The following is a 13,852-nucleotide window of genomic DNA, read 5'->3' on the forward strand; positions in this document are numbered from 1 at the left end:
AATGGGAATCGGTTTGCGTTTTTGGGGAATGGGTTTGCGGTGAGGGAGGGGGATGATGGGAGGGATGGGACGGGTTATTTGGGGTTGCTGGGGGGTGTGGATAGGCAGCCGGTGTATGGGGAGGAGTTGGTGGAGAAGTTGGCGGGGTGGAAGATGGGTGGTGGGGAGGCGGTGGGGACCGGGGGGGGGAGTGAGGTGGGCTGAGTGGGGGTGGTGGTGGTGGTTGGGCTGAGGAGGAGATGGATGGGTGGACCGGGGCGGTTTGTGTGGGACTTTTCTGTGGTCGCTTTCCGGTCGAATGACTTCTAGACTGTGTTCGGTAGCGTATGGTAAACCCGTTCTTTTGAGAGGACATGGTACGCGGAGGGCTAAGTTTGGATTTCAGATGACTATTCGGATAAGGTGTGGAAGTATAAAGTCATATTAAATACACTGTGGCTACGCATTATATGCGGCTTCCGATCCTAGAGAATTCGATGGACAGTAAAAGCATGTGTCCAACAGTATACATGTAGTCTGTACATATGCAGCCAGACGATGGAACATTACGCTCTGCAAAGACACGGCCCCTGATTCGAGTCTGAAACCCCTAGCAAGTCCATTGAGACATAGAATTCAGCTATCTATCTACGTAGAGCGCAATCTCCACAGTGTGACAGAGTTGGGCTGACAACACTGTTACTGCTCATATCAAACATGACCCATTGGAGCATCAATTCATAAATGAACACCTACTCAGATTGCGAGCAACCCGCCATCCACAGTGACGATTTTGCTGGTCACGTAACCTGTCTTGACCATCCACAACACCGTCTCCGCGATCTCTTCAGGACGACCGAGGCGTCCGACAGGGAGTCCTGAGTCGGTTAGCGGATTTTCCTCATCGCGATATCTCAGGAGACGACATGGGACCTACTCTTTGCCAGTTGTTCATTAGATGCAGGAAGCATGGCGGCAGCCTGGATAAGTGCGGGCGCGACACCATTGACTGTGATGCCCTTCGCAGCGTAAGCTCCGGCAAGCCAGTGGACCAACCCATGTAGCGCTGATTTCGAAGAGCTAAACAAAGAGGGATTCAGCATTGCATTATCGATGGATGTCGGAGGCGAGATCATGTGGTGCTTACGCATAGTGTGGCCCGAGCACCCCTCCGTTGAGGCCGGCAACGCTGGAGCAGAAGATGACACGTCCCCAGCCAGCCTTCTCCATATCAGGAAGGCAGAGTTGTGTGAGGAGGAAGGCGGAGCCGCAGTTGGAGCGCCAGGTCAGTTCAAAGTCCTCGATGGAGATGTCGGAAGCAGAACGCAGGCCGGGCTTTGACAGTGCGCTGCCGGCGTTGTTGAAGAGAATCTTAGGGGAGCCGAGAGATGAGGATACGGAGGAATAGAGTTTTCGAGCCTAAGAGATATCTCAGCACTACCGAAGAGCGCATTCAAAATAGATGTATAATTCAATGCTAACAGCTGATCAGAGATTGATTCGATAAAAATAACAACAGCATTAGGAAACGTGGCCCACATACTTCATCATAAATGCTCAGGTCTGCTTGAAGCGCTTGGACGTTGACGCCTTTGGCCTTTAGCTGATCAACGAGAGCGTTGGCAGCGTCAGAGTTGGTGTGATAGTGGACGGCAATGGAGCAGCCCATGTCGGCAAGAGCCAGACATGTTGCTTTGCCAATACCACCGCTTGCGCCGGTGACAAGAGCAAGTTGGGAGCTCAGATCAGTGGTAAGGGCCGACATATCTGGTGTTGTGTAGGCGTTGGATAAAAGTCAGTGTTGCGAGCTTGTATCTCACCCAGGCCGGAGTTAAGGACCGGACCAAACCGGCCACCACTTTTTCCTCTTGCCGAAGCCCGGTGCCCCACCGCTCCTCCCCACAATTGACAATATCGAACGGCACTCACGAAGCTGACGCGGCTGTGCACACTTGCAGTCTTGATACTACCTGCCTGCCGGAGTTACGGACATGTCAGCCCGTCTTGGTTCCGTGCTCAAGGTAAGGATGCAAGCGTGACGGAAAGCCGTGTCTAGTGATTTCTGCTGACGGCGCCGCGGCGCTTCGCCATGACTCCGCCGCGGCACGCGGGGCTTGTCCGTCCCAACTTGCGGCCTCGGTCCGCTTCCGATGAACTGTTCCCATCTCAAAGCACGACTGTGTGCTCGAGTTTTACTTTCCTCGAATCTTCTCTTTGACTGCTCCTACTCCTTGCCAAATCTCCCTACTACGTGCCTGCGCTTTTGAACCGCAACGGACAATTTTACTGAGCAGTGACAGCTTCTCCGACACCCCGCCGGCATCTCAACCCGTACTCAACAATCCCCACCCGGAGGACGCCAAAGATCCCCGAACAGCAATCTTTTGCTCCGCTCAATCGCCAATATGTCTGTCTCGGACGCACCTGTCAGCAACGCCGAGGCTGCCACGCCAGCCCCCATCCGCGTCCGCGCCCAAGACGCCGAGAAGTTCGTCCAAGACGTGCTTGTCGGGAATGGCGTGACGCCCGAGAACGCCGCCATTGTTGCCAAGTGCCTCGTCGCGGCCGATCTTCGCGGTGTCGACACGCACGGCATCAACCGCGTCCCCTCGTACATGGAACGCATCCGGCAAGGAGTCCTCGACGCGAAAGCGTCGCCGACGCTGCAGCAAATCACGCCCGTGGTCGCGCAGGTCGACGGCCAGAACGGGTTCGGGTTCGTGGCGGCGCGGCTCGGGATGGAGGCCGCGATCCGGATGGCGCAGGAGTTCGGCATCGGCATGGTGAGCGTCAAGCACTCGAATCACTTTGGGATGTCGGCATGGGTGGTGCAGCAGGCGCTGGACGCGGGCCTCATGTCGCTCGTCTTCACCAACTCGTCGCCGGCGCTGCCGGCCTGGGGCGGGCGCGAGAAGCTCATGGGCGTGTCCCCCTTGGCGTGCGGCGCGCCGGCTGGGCGGTCGAAGCCTTTTATCCTCGACATGGCGCCGTCGGTTGCGGCGCGAGGCAAGATTTACAAGGCGCTGCGGCGCGGGGAGGCGATTCCTCGCGACTGGGCGCTGGACGCAGAGGGGCGGCCGACGGAAGACGCGGCCTCGGCGCTGCAGGGTGTGATGTTGCCAATGGGTGGACCAAAGGGCTCGGCGTTAGCGATAATGATGGATGTTTTCAGTGGAGTGCTGTCGGGGAGCGCTTTTGCGGGCCACGTCACGAACCCGTACGACGCGTCCAGACCTGCCGACGTGGGCCACTTCCTCGTCGCCCTCAAGCCGGACCTTTTCATGAGCCTGGAGGAATTCAAGGAGCGCATGGACTACTTGTACCAGCGCGTGGTCGGGTCGGAGAAAATGGCGGGCGTCGAGCGCGTGTACTTTCCCGGAGAGATCGAGCAGCTGACGCAGGACGAGCGCGAGCGAAACGGCATTCCGTATGTGGAGGCCGAGGTCACGGCGCTCAACAAAGAGGCACAGCTGGTTGGTGCAGACAGAGTCAGACCCATGGCCTGAGCGACGCCACCGAGGCACCCGCATCACCCGCATCGGCACTGGGGCTGATTTACCCGAGCGTCGTCGGCGTTTGATCTGCTCTGCTCAGTGCCGCGCCCCAGAATGTCCAGTCGGCAATGCTACAGCTCTCAGACCCCAGCGTCGCGATGCAGCGAATTCGGTGTTTTTGCGTGCCAAACGTCAGGAAACGAGTGCAGCCGAAGCAAGGACAAGCTTCCCCGCGTGGGGCGCGGCCAAGTTTTCTCCACGGGTCCAAAGCTGGAGCGTGTCTGGTTGGGGAAACTAGGCCGCCGCTCTCTCCAGAAACCGAGCCCACAAGCCGGCTTTGTGTGCGCAACGGCCGCCCGAAACGATCTCGCAGCAATCATCTGCCGACATGCTTAGCGCGCCAAGCCGAGGGCCAAGTCCGCCGTCGGCCAGTAGCAGCGTCCGCGTTTCGAGCCTTAATCTGCCAGCATGGTTTGCGCAAGCCCGGCCGCGTGGTGGGTCTGCCTGCAGGTGGATTGCGAGCATCGAACGGCACATGGTTGCGGTGAGGCTGCGTACGCACACGCACACCCGCTCAGGCAGGTGCAGCTGTCCTTCAGCTGCTGCGGTCCTCTTCCCATCAGCCACCGAAGACAATAAAGTCGCCAAGGCTTTTCCGCCGCCTTTTGACGTGCCGTCAGCGCCGCTGGGGGCGATTAGCCGACTGATCAAGCTCCCGAAGCCTCTGCCATTCACACCAGCCAGTCCGCGCGCCGGAAGTAAGCCGTGCCCAGCGCTGCACCCACCAACGGGACGCACTGCTCCAAGCGGCCAAGTTTGCCAAGGCTGCGGGGGTTGTTGCGGAGAGCGGCGTCGCGTGCAACCACAGACGGCTGGCGCCGTCCTATCACAGCTGCTTCTAGCCGATCCTTCGCCCATGGCACCACAGCGCTCGAGCCCGCGATCTGTCTGCCGGCCTACCTAACTCCGCCCTGACGTCCGACACAATGCACTTTTCCGGCAATGTCACCTCATCCGTCCTGGCAGGAATGACTCGGGCCGCGACTACGGCACGCCTCGCCGCGGTAGCTGAAGGCGAGTCTGGAGTCCCCACACAGATCCCTGGGCTAGCTGGGTTGTGGCCTTGTGGTGGTGGGGGCAACCTGGCGGGGGACAGTTGGGCGCGTGAGCCAAGTATCTTCCGCTCAGTGGAACGCGCCGCAGATGCCGTGTAATATAAAGTTCCTGCTTTCCGCCTCTGTTTGAGCCTCTCCAGCTGCGGTCGTACCGGTTGTGTTCGGCGGTTCGCTCTTCTGGATTCTGTCCCTCTTCCCATTGCCTTTCCTGCCCTTTTGATCCCCTCCGTCGCGCCATACCGCCACCATGGGCATCTACAAGGCAGCGCTGAAGGACACCCCCAAGGAGGTGACCAACTGGCGCCTTTTCTATGGCGTGTTCGGTGAGCAATCGTGCTGGCTGCTGCGAAGCGCATTTCGACTGACCGTTTCTCAGTCTTCGGTCTAATGGGCGCTGCCCGCGGTCTCGACGAGGGTCTCACCGGCACCACGGCCGAACAGCACTCCTTCATCAACAAATTCGGCCTCGAGGACCCTTCCCTCAGCGAAGGGGAGCAGGCAAACCTCCTCTCGAACATCACCTCCATGGTGCAGATGGGCTCCATTCTCGGCGCCATCATTGCTTTCTGGGTAACGGATAAGATTGGGCGCCTTTGGGCGACACGCGAGCTCTGCCTTGTTTGGGTTACCGGCATCTCCATCTACCTTGCTGCTTCGGCCAATGGCAGCATCGGCATGGTTTATGCGGGCCGCTTCATTGCTGGCGTCGGCATTGGCCAGACCACCGTCGTCGCTCCCACCTATCTTGCTGAGATTGCTCCGAGGGCACTTCGCGGACTTTGCGTCTGCATGTTCGCTGGCAGCGTCTACCTCGGAATCATGCTGTAAGTCGTCTCTGCTTATCTCCGGACCTTCCTCATAGACGTGCGCGTGCGCTATCTAAGAAACGAGAACATGCGTTGACGCAAAGTGACTGCAGGGGCTACTTCGCTTCTTGGGGCTCCTCGCTCCACATTTCGGACGACAGCCAGAACCAATGGGTTGTTCCCAACAGCCTGCACCTCATGTTCGCCGGCATTATCTTCATCCTCAGCTTCGGTTCCATCGAATCCCCCCGCTGGCTTATCAAGGTCAACAGGCACGAAGAGGCTGCTGCGAACCTCTCGCGCCTGCGCCAGCTCCCGGCCTCGCATCCGTTCGTCCAAACCGAGATCATCGACATCAATGACCAGCTCAACCGTGAGCAGGAGGCAACCCACGGCGCTTCCCGGTGGGGCGTCGTCAAGGAGCTCGTCTCCACCCCAGCCAACCGGTACCGCCTGATGCTGTCCCTTTTCTCGCAGCTGCTGGGCCAATGGAGCGGCGCCAACTCCATCACCATCTACGCGCCCGAGTACTTCAAGATGATGGGCACGACCGGGCAGTCGGAGAAGCTCTTCGCGACGGCCATCTTCGGCGTCGTCAAGTTCATCTCGGCGCTCCTCTGCGCCTTCTTCCTCATCGACTTCATCGGGCGCAAGCGCTCGCTCGGCTCGGGCATCGCGCTGCAGTTCGTGTCGATGCTGTACATGGCCATCTTCCTCGCCATCGACAAGGGCGTCGCGGACACGGGCGCGCCGCAGAGCCCGTCGCAGAAGCACGCCGCCATGGGCGCCATCGTCATGATCTACTTCTCCGGCTTCGGCTGGGCCCTCGGCTGGAACAGCGTCCAGTACCTGATCAACTCGGAGATCTACCCGCTGCGGCTGCGCGCCATCGGCGGCTCCATCGCCATGACGATCCACTTCGTCAACCAGTGGGCCAACAGCAAGGCCGTGCCCAACATGTTCATCGCCCTCGGCAACTCGGGCACCATGTTCTTCTTCTCCGCCATCACCCTCATCGGCTTCGTGTGGGTGTGGTTCTTCCTGCCCGAGACGAGCGGCAAGAGCCTCGAGAGCATGGACCGCATGTTCGACCTGCCCTGGTACCTCATCGGTCGCAAGGGCAAGCAGATCAGCGACGCCGAGCCGAGCACCCTGGCCGAGGCGTACAATTCGGAGAAGGCGGGCGAGGAGAAGCGCCTCGAGCACGTGTCGGAGCAGGAACGGGTTTGATGAGGGGTTTTTTGATCCCCGGTCGATGATGACGATGATGGAAGGGATAGGCGTGATGACGTTTGGCTGTTTCTGTTTCTATGATGTGAACGACTACTCGTACTATCCCGTGTTACGTGTCACGAAAAATGAAAAATTTTAACGTCATCTGTCGTCCTTTGAAGACTTGCTGATTTGTGCGGAACTGTTGCTCGTTCGGTGTGGTGCTGATCCCGGGAAACGTCGTTCTCCGTTATCTTCGCCGTCTTTCCCTACTACTCAACGGACGAGTGTGTTTGGAACGAGGGAGGGAGGCACGGTTTAGTTGCCTTTCCTTTGAGGAGGTCTAAGCCCTTTTTACATGGTATATCAACGCTTAGATCGGTTTTCGTCAGTGTGAAATCATCCTCCCTTGATTTCTTAGTGTGTCCCATTATTTACCCACTCTACCGCGATTTCAACTTTCACTTGAGTGCAATATTCAGAATACCTACGCGTTTATTGAGACTGACCGCAATCAGGCAATCTTCTACCATGTATCTCTTTTCTTTTTTTGCGCTCTTGCAGGACAGAGGGAGCATGGTCTCCTGAAGAGTGGGGGTTCACATGCTCCGAGCTCGACGGGTGTCCCAACACACCGGCCTCGCATTGTTTTACTTTATACGGGTCTCCAAATGGTTAGCTCCGTGGGCGCCGGGCGCGGCCCGCATGCTACAGCTCCTTCGCGCAGCTGATGGCTAGCGTGGATCTGTTTTTTTAATGCTCATGTCATGGGTAGTTGAAGCCATCGTCCGGACGTGTATGTAGAATTTTAATTGGAAATGCGCTCCTCCATCGATGGATCGATCTTGTCGGAATCCATTCCAGCCATCCCGTGCAGGGCTGGGTCGAGCTCGTCGGCCCGGGAAACTTCGCAATCAGAAACCTTGCCAAGGGGACACTTCCTCTGGATTTTAACGGGATCCTCGGAATCGTTCCGGACCCATATGGCGTCCGTGTCTCGGTCCAAGATGTGGGCGTAGGCGATGAGGGCTCCCGATCCCCTCGGAGCCATCAGGGCGGTAGGCGACGGCACGAACTCGAAGTCTCTGCCTGACGGGAGAGCTTTGGCAAAGTTGACCTTGACGGGGGCGATTGACCTCGGCGGAATCGTCGTCTCTCGCACAGCCCAGGCTTTGAGATCCTTGTAAAAATTCTACATACACGTCCGGACGATGGCTCCAACTACCTGCGTGTTGTTTTTTTTTTCTCTAAGAACGAACTAAGGCATAGTTACGCCATGTTCTGCTATTCTTCGCGCTAGCCATCGGCTGCGAGAAGGGGCTGTACTCGACTTCGCTTATGGCCACATTTAATTTTCCCTCCGAGAAACGGACGTGTTCAGCAGTCGTACTTGGCCTGTCACCCTTTCTTCCTCCCCGTGTGCGCGTCCGTTTCTTGCGCTCTGTCCGAATATTTCACTGGCATCTCAACTCACAATGTATCGAAGCAACGCACTTGCACCACTTTTAGCATCACATACACGCTCATTGAAATCATCCTTTGACGGCGTGGAGCAATGAACAAGACAGGGAGCAAGTGACAATGTGACGGTAGAAGCTACGGCTTGCTGGGAAAAGCTCACCATGCCTGTGTAAGATGTTCTTCTGAACACCCACGGAATGGTAATGATACTTCCGCCCTGGATATCACCTCGTACCAACAACAACCGACACACTATGCCCCCTCCACCGTGACGCAGAAACAGCTCCCATACGAGAACGCTGCATGTATGTATGTACTTGCATGCTATGACGTCAGCTCGGTCTTACGAACATGGCGGAGAAACGCCATCTCGCAGACCACACCAGCGTTGTCGGCGAATGTATGTGCAGGGATTTACAAGTTCCCTCGGATGCGTCATCCAGCGGCGCTTTTCTGCGACGTTGTCTCGTCACAGCTAACCGTACAGTGCTATTCCCAAGCGCGCTGCTTCCTGCTTCTTCTTTGCTCTTGTTGTCTGGTATTCCTCTGCACCTGCGGAATGTGTCGCATGGGCGAGGCTAACGGACGGAATCGGTGTCCCCGGTATGATGGCGCCGAATCGGGGGGTTCAGGTATCACACGCAACCTCAGCTTCGACATCCGACGCGCATGAAAAGACTTAATCACAACTTTAGATAGTAGGCAGTCGCAGATCACTTCAAGAACACAGACGAACGCATCTATGAGAATGTTGCAAAGCCAAAAGCTTATGTATTCGTGTATTGGTATATACAGGCCAGCAGGACGGCGGCCAAACCAAAACCATTCCGCTGGAGAGAAAGTCTTCTAAAGAAAACGAAAAAAAAAAAGAGAAACGCCGCATGATCATATCACATAAAGGAGAGACTCAGACTCCACCAATCCCTCTCTAAACTCCCGCCTCCGTCTCACTCCCCTGACTTCACGACCTCCAACTGACTCGCCTCGACATCCTTCTCAAACAACGCCTCCTCCCTCGTCTTGACCGGCGCATCCCCATCCGCCGCCGCAGCAGCGCCCCCCTCAACCCCCACATGGCTGTCCCGATACGCATCCAGCTCCTTCGCCTTGAACACATTCAGATAGATGGGGAAACTCCACGCGACGACGAAAAACGCCAGCGGCACGACCATCGCATGCCGCGTGCCCGTGCGATCCGCGACATTCCCCAAGATGGCGGGCACGACAGCGCCGCCGCAGATGGACGCGACGATGAACGACGCGCCGCGCTTGGTGTGGCGACCGAGGCCGCGCAAAGACAGCGTGAAGATGGTGGGGAAGATGCAGCTCTCGAAGAAGAGCACGAGCATCAGCATGGCGAGGCCGGCCCAGTTGGCGCTCGTGCCGTCGCCGCTGTCGACGGCGATGGCGCACACGATGAAGACCATGATGAGGGTCTGGAAGGCGAGCAGGACGAGGCGCGGCTTGACGTAGTACATGAGGCCCGCGGCGGCGAAGCGGCCGGTGGCGAAGAGGGCCTGGGCGATGGCGTAGAAGTTCGCGCCGAGGTGCTGGGCGCGCTGGAGCGGGATGTCCGGGCGGGCCTGGGTGAAGTAGTTGATGAAGTAGCCGGCGATGCCGACCTGGGCGCCGACGTAGGAGAACTGGGCGGCGACGCCCCAGAAGAGCGTGTACTGCCTGCGCAGCGGCTTGTCGACGAAGCCGGTGGCGGCGGTGGTGAGCTCGGCCTGGTCGGCCATGTCGGCGTCGGTGATTTCGGGGATGGGCGCGAAGTAGAAGACGATGGCGAGGAGGCCGACGAAGGCGGCGATGCCGAGGTACACGTACTGCACCGACTCGAGCGACTTGCCGTCCTCGCCCACGTTCTTGAAGATGACGTACGAGGCTAGCACGGGCGCGACGACGGACCCGACGGCCTGGAAGGATTGCGAGAGCTCGAGGCGGAACTCGCTCCACTTGGGCGGGCCGCACACGGCGATGTACGGGTTCGCTGACGTTTCGAGCGTGGAGAGGCCGCTGCCGACGATGAACATGGCGCCGCAGAAGCCGCCGAAGGAGCGCTTGACGGCGGCGGGCCAGAACATGAGGGCGCCGACGCCTGGGGGGTGGGAGGGTCAGCGGTGGGGGGCTGGCGTTGGCTTGTGCATCATCACTTACAGTAGATGCTGAGGCCCAGCATGAAGGTGTACCGGTAGCCGAAGCGCCTGACGAACCAGCCCGAGTAGGTGAGGGGGCCGATGAAGTACGCTCTGAGAAGTGGTTAGATGACATGGTGGGTACCAAGTTTCGGGAGACGGCATACCCGAAGTAAGCACCTTGAAGGCCGGAGGATTCGCCCTGGGTGATGTTGAGGGCGACCTGGAAGCGCGAGTTCAAGACATCGAGCAAGCCGTACGCAAAGCCCTGTCAAAAGCGTCAGTTTCGTTTCTTCTGCGTCCCGGTGGTGATGGCGGGCGCATACCCAGAGGAAGAAGAGCACGGTAACAAGGGTGACTGGAACGATGGACTGGCGGGTGGTGATCTGAGAGGCGCCGGTGATGGCTTTGTCGCTGACGCTCTTCCTCCGACGGTCCTCTGCGATGGCCTCGGCGGCCGAGGGGCGTCTCGCCTGCTGGGCGTGCACGTCGTCGAGCGTCGGCTCGGCGCCGCCCTTGATGGTCACGGTGAGACCCATGCTTGTTCGGTTCAGCGGGAAGAATGAACGGCGAAGAGAATGGCGAAGAGAATGGCGAAGAGAATGGCGAAGAGAACGGTGCGAAGCTCTCCAGTGAGTGAAGAGGGCCCGAGTGCCTCGTTGCTGGATGGAGTGAATGTGGAGGGGACGAAGCAAGGTATTTGTACGCCGTTGTGCAGAGCAGCTATCGAGGACGACAAATGGCGCTGCCGGCAGCGGGCCAACGTCGCCGGACACGCCCATAGGACTGCGGAGGTTTTGGCGGAGAAAAGCTGGGGAAATGCCCACGGCGCCACCACCAGTTCGCGGCCAGGCAGGCCCTCTCGCGATCCAAGCTCGCCACTAGCCTGCCGCCTCGGCGCCGCGCTAGAAGCATTGCAGGGCTTCCGCCGAGGCTGCTAGAGCGCAGGCGGGCTGGCGGGTGCGCTAGGGTGCGGGCGAGGGGGGTGGTCGATGACGCGGAGGGCGGCAATTGCGATGTCGAGGGTGCAAGCATCGCCCAAGCTTCCGGCTAGCCACAGCGCCCACGGCTTGGCTGCATGGAGCGGACGCGGCCCAGCATGTTCGGTGCATGCGCTGGGCTGGCGAGGGCTCGTCCAGAGCGATCTGGCGCAAGGAAGACTTAGCCGAGTGCGGGGATGCGGGGCCAATCGTCGTCCCCTCTCCCTCGGTCACTCCACAATCGTTCAGTGAGGGCGAGCCGGGCTTGAGCCACTTCTCAGCCCTACTGTCAAGCGCTGCACCAATGTCTTACTGCAGCCGCTGGCGTGAGCCTCAACGATGCATCAGCTCGGGTGGCTTCAACATGGCCGGAAATCATACATTAGCTAGCTACTGGTGGCGTCCGAGGCCCGACAATCGTCCAATAAGCCTCGATACAATACAAAATGGTCATCCAAATAGCTATCAGCCCAAGGAAGCCAAGGAAGAGAAAAAAAATAACGCAAACTCGATCAAAGCGTTAGGAAAGGACGCAAAAACACAGCTCGGGGAATCGGAAATGATAATGATATAGGTCGGGGGGAAATGTAAGGCAGGAAGAAGATCGAAAAAGTGTCATCAAGCCGCACATGTGAGAAGAAAATAGAAAGACGGGACCAAGAAAGACCGAGTCCCGGAATGATGCAAGGGAGAAGTGAAGGGATCTGCTACAAAGCCCAAACAACATACAGTAAACAATAGATGAATCACCGGAAAGCCTCTCCTTGCCTTGGTCAATACTTCTGCCTGTGAGTACATGGAGGAAGCCGATGTGGGGTGCGGTTCAGGAATGATTTGGGCGTTCTCAGACTTATCCCCACTTGCAGTATTCACACGGATCGTGTGCACACAATGGGCACCTTATCGAGTTGGCATACAGGTTGTGGCCGCCGCACCGACAACAGGTCCAGACGTCAGTGTACGGCAAGGAGTTGAGCGGAATCGTGCCGTCCGAACACGGCTTTCCCCACCGGCAAGACGGCACTGGGCCATGGAGTTGGTCGGAAGCCGGAGTGACGGGGGTCGGGAGACGTTGAGGTCGGTAGTCATTGGCTTCAACCACCTCAGGAATCCCCCTTGTCCCCGAAGAGTTGCTGCGGGTAGAGCCTTGCGTCCCGGGCATGTTTGTGGTCGCAAAGGGGCTTGAAGGCGTCCAAACGGAACAGTAGGAGCATGGGTAATGACCACAGATCGGGCATGCTGGGGCAGTCTCGCACAGGTTGTTTGCGCCACACTGACAACACGTCCAGACGGCGCTCATGACTGCAATGTCCTGGGTTGTGATGCCTGGTCTTGATGACGCCACGGAAGACAAGTGTTTGCTGTGTCGATGCTGGAAAGTTCGAGTGAGAGCTTAGAATCACAACAAAGCTGAGCTGTGAGTGAGGGTTCCGAGAAAGATTGAAGTATGGGAAGCTGGAGAGATGACTGAGCTCCGCGGGTCGAAATAGAAACCGATGCTCTACAAGAACAGGCCGTGACGATGGCAGCAACTCATATACAGACAGCAAAGAGTGAAGCGGACGTCTCGAGGGTCAGAATAAACGCATGTGCGTGTTGCACACTGCTGCGGAATTCGCCTCACCGGGCGCTGTCGCCCTTCACGAAAAATGGTTGCAAAGGTTATTGGGTGACGGCCTTCGGCAGGCGAGGGACCAGAGTCCCGTAGGTCCATTTTGTGGCATGAGGACTCGTGGAGTACGAGAGTTGCCAAAGTGGCTCGGCGGGACACACGCCCGTAAGAAAAAAAGACTTTTGGCGATACCAACGCCCCAGCTCGCCCTTCACGAAGTTTTGGGACGGGGCGAAACCATGGTGCCTAATTCAGCGCGGTGAGAATCTTGGCGGTGCTGGTGCGTTGGCCATTGGCCGTTGGCAAGAAAACGACTGAGGGGAGCTACCTACCCGTGATGTCTTCACCATGTGGATCAGCCAAAAACCCACGGCATGTGATGGCATGCGATATGAGGTCAGCATAATGGAGCGTCGCGCAAGGGAATAGACTCATACGCGGATGCAAGTGCGCGGTCTCTCCCGAGGGCTGCATGTGCGGGAGGCACAAAGCGATTGGGATTGGTGTGTTATTCTCCGAAGACGGCCGTAGCCGCCCGTGTCGGCAAGGTGCTTGGGATGCGGTCGGGCGTCATGGCAGGCGGGAGCCTGTCGTCGCGCGCGCGAGCGGAAAATGGTGGCTGAGATCCAAACGGTGTACACCTGCCACGATGCGACAAGGACCGGCCGGCCCTGGGGAGGGCGGCTGCATTAGGTTGAAGAAACCCAAACCCACAGCAGCCGCGCGTGAGATTCCCTGTGCATCTGCGTCAGCGACATGCCGCCGGCCCATCGCCTTGCACCGCAGCAGGCGCCGGGACTGCGGTGAGTGTAACGCTGGTCCGGCAAAGACCGGAACAGGACAAGTATTAGCTTCAGGCTCAGTCGTGTGACGAGCGCGGTTGAATTGCTGGCAGGGCGAAGGGCGGCGGAGGCTGGATGCACACCGGAGGATGAGTTGTGAGGCGTGCGCTTGGGGCCGGGCGTTGCGGTGTCAAGCAGATGGCAGCGTCGCACGGCGAGCAAAGGAGCTGGGTGGTGCAGATGGGCGCATATGGGCGGCGCAGACGGGCCTCTTTT

The 13,852-nt window shown here is 58.4% G+C and overlaps 4 protein-coding genes across 4 annotated transcripts; 2 read left to right on the forward strand and 2 right to left on the reverse strand.

Annotated features, from left to right (window-relative positions):
- Positions 1-735: 735 nt before the first annotated feature.
- On the reverse strand, positions 736-1,744 carry BKCO1_390001 (3-oxoacyl-acp reductase; the record flags this gene model as incomplete). Its single annotated transcript, XM_020275315.1, has 4 exons — positions 736-857; positions 917-1,059; positions 1,127-1,398; positions 1,523-1,744. The coding sequence occupies 4 exons, from the start codon at positions 1,742-1,744 to the stop codon at positions 736-738; spliced, it is 759 nt and encodes a 252-aa protein (XP_020128598.1).
- Positions 1,745-2,384: 640 nt separating this feature from the next.
- BKCO1_390002 (malate l-lactate dehydrogenase) lies at positions 2,385-3,485 on the forward strand (the record flags this gene model as incomplete). The annotated part of the gene is made up of 1 exon (XM_020275326.1): positions 2,385-3,485. The coding sequence occupies one exon, from the start codon at positions 2,385-2,387 to the stop codon at positions 3,483-3,485; it is 1,101 nt and encodes a 366-aa protein (XP_020128596.1).
- Positions 3,486-4,835: 1,350 nt separating this feature from the next.
- Positions 4,836-6,624, forward strand: BKCO1_390003 (mfs quinate transporter; the record flags this gene model as incomplete). The annotated part of the gene is made up of 3 exons (XM_020275337.1): positions 4,836-4,911; positions 4,965-5,412; positions 5,508-6,624. The coding sequence occupies 3 exons, from the start codon at positions 4,836-4,838 to the stop codon at positions 6,622-6,624; spliced, it is 1,641 nt and encodes a 546-aa protein (XP_020128597.1).
- A 2,390-nt stretch (positions 6,625-9,014) lies between these two features.
- BKCO1_390004 (glucose galactose transporter) lies at positions 9,015-10,741 on the reverse strand (the record flags this gene model as incomplete). The annotated part of the gene is made up of 4 exons (XM_020275348.1): positions 9,015-10,165; positions 10,225-10,316; positions 10,370-10,470; positions 10,529-10,741. The coding sequence occupies 4 exons, from the start codon at positions 10,739-10,741 to the stop codon at positions 9,015-9,017; spliced, it is 1,557 nt and encodes a 518-aa protein (XP_020128601.1).
- Between the last annotated feature and the right edge of the window lie 3,111 nt (positions 10,742-13,852).

This window comes from Diplodia corticola, assembly GCF_001883845.1.
Source record: "Diplodia corticola strain CBS 112549 chromosome Unknown scaffold39, whole genome shotgun sequence".
In the NCBI taxonomy this organism is placed as follows: domain Eukaryota; kingdom Fungi; phylum Ascomycota; class Dothideomycetes; order Botryosphaeriales; family Botryosphaeriaceae; genus Diplodia; species Diplodia corticola.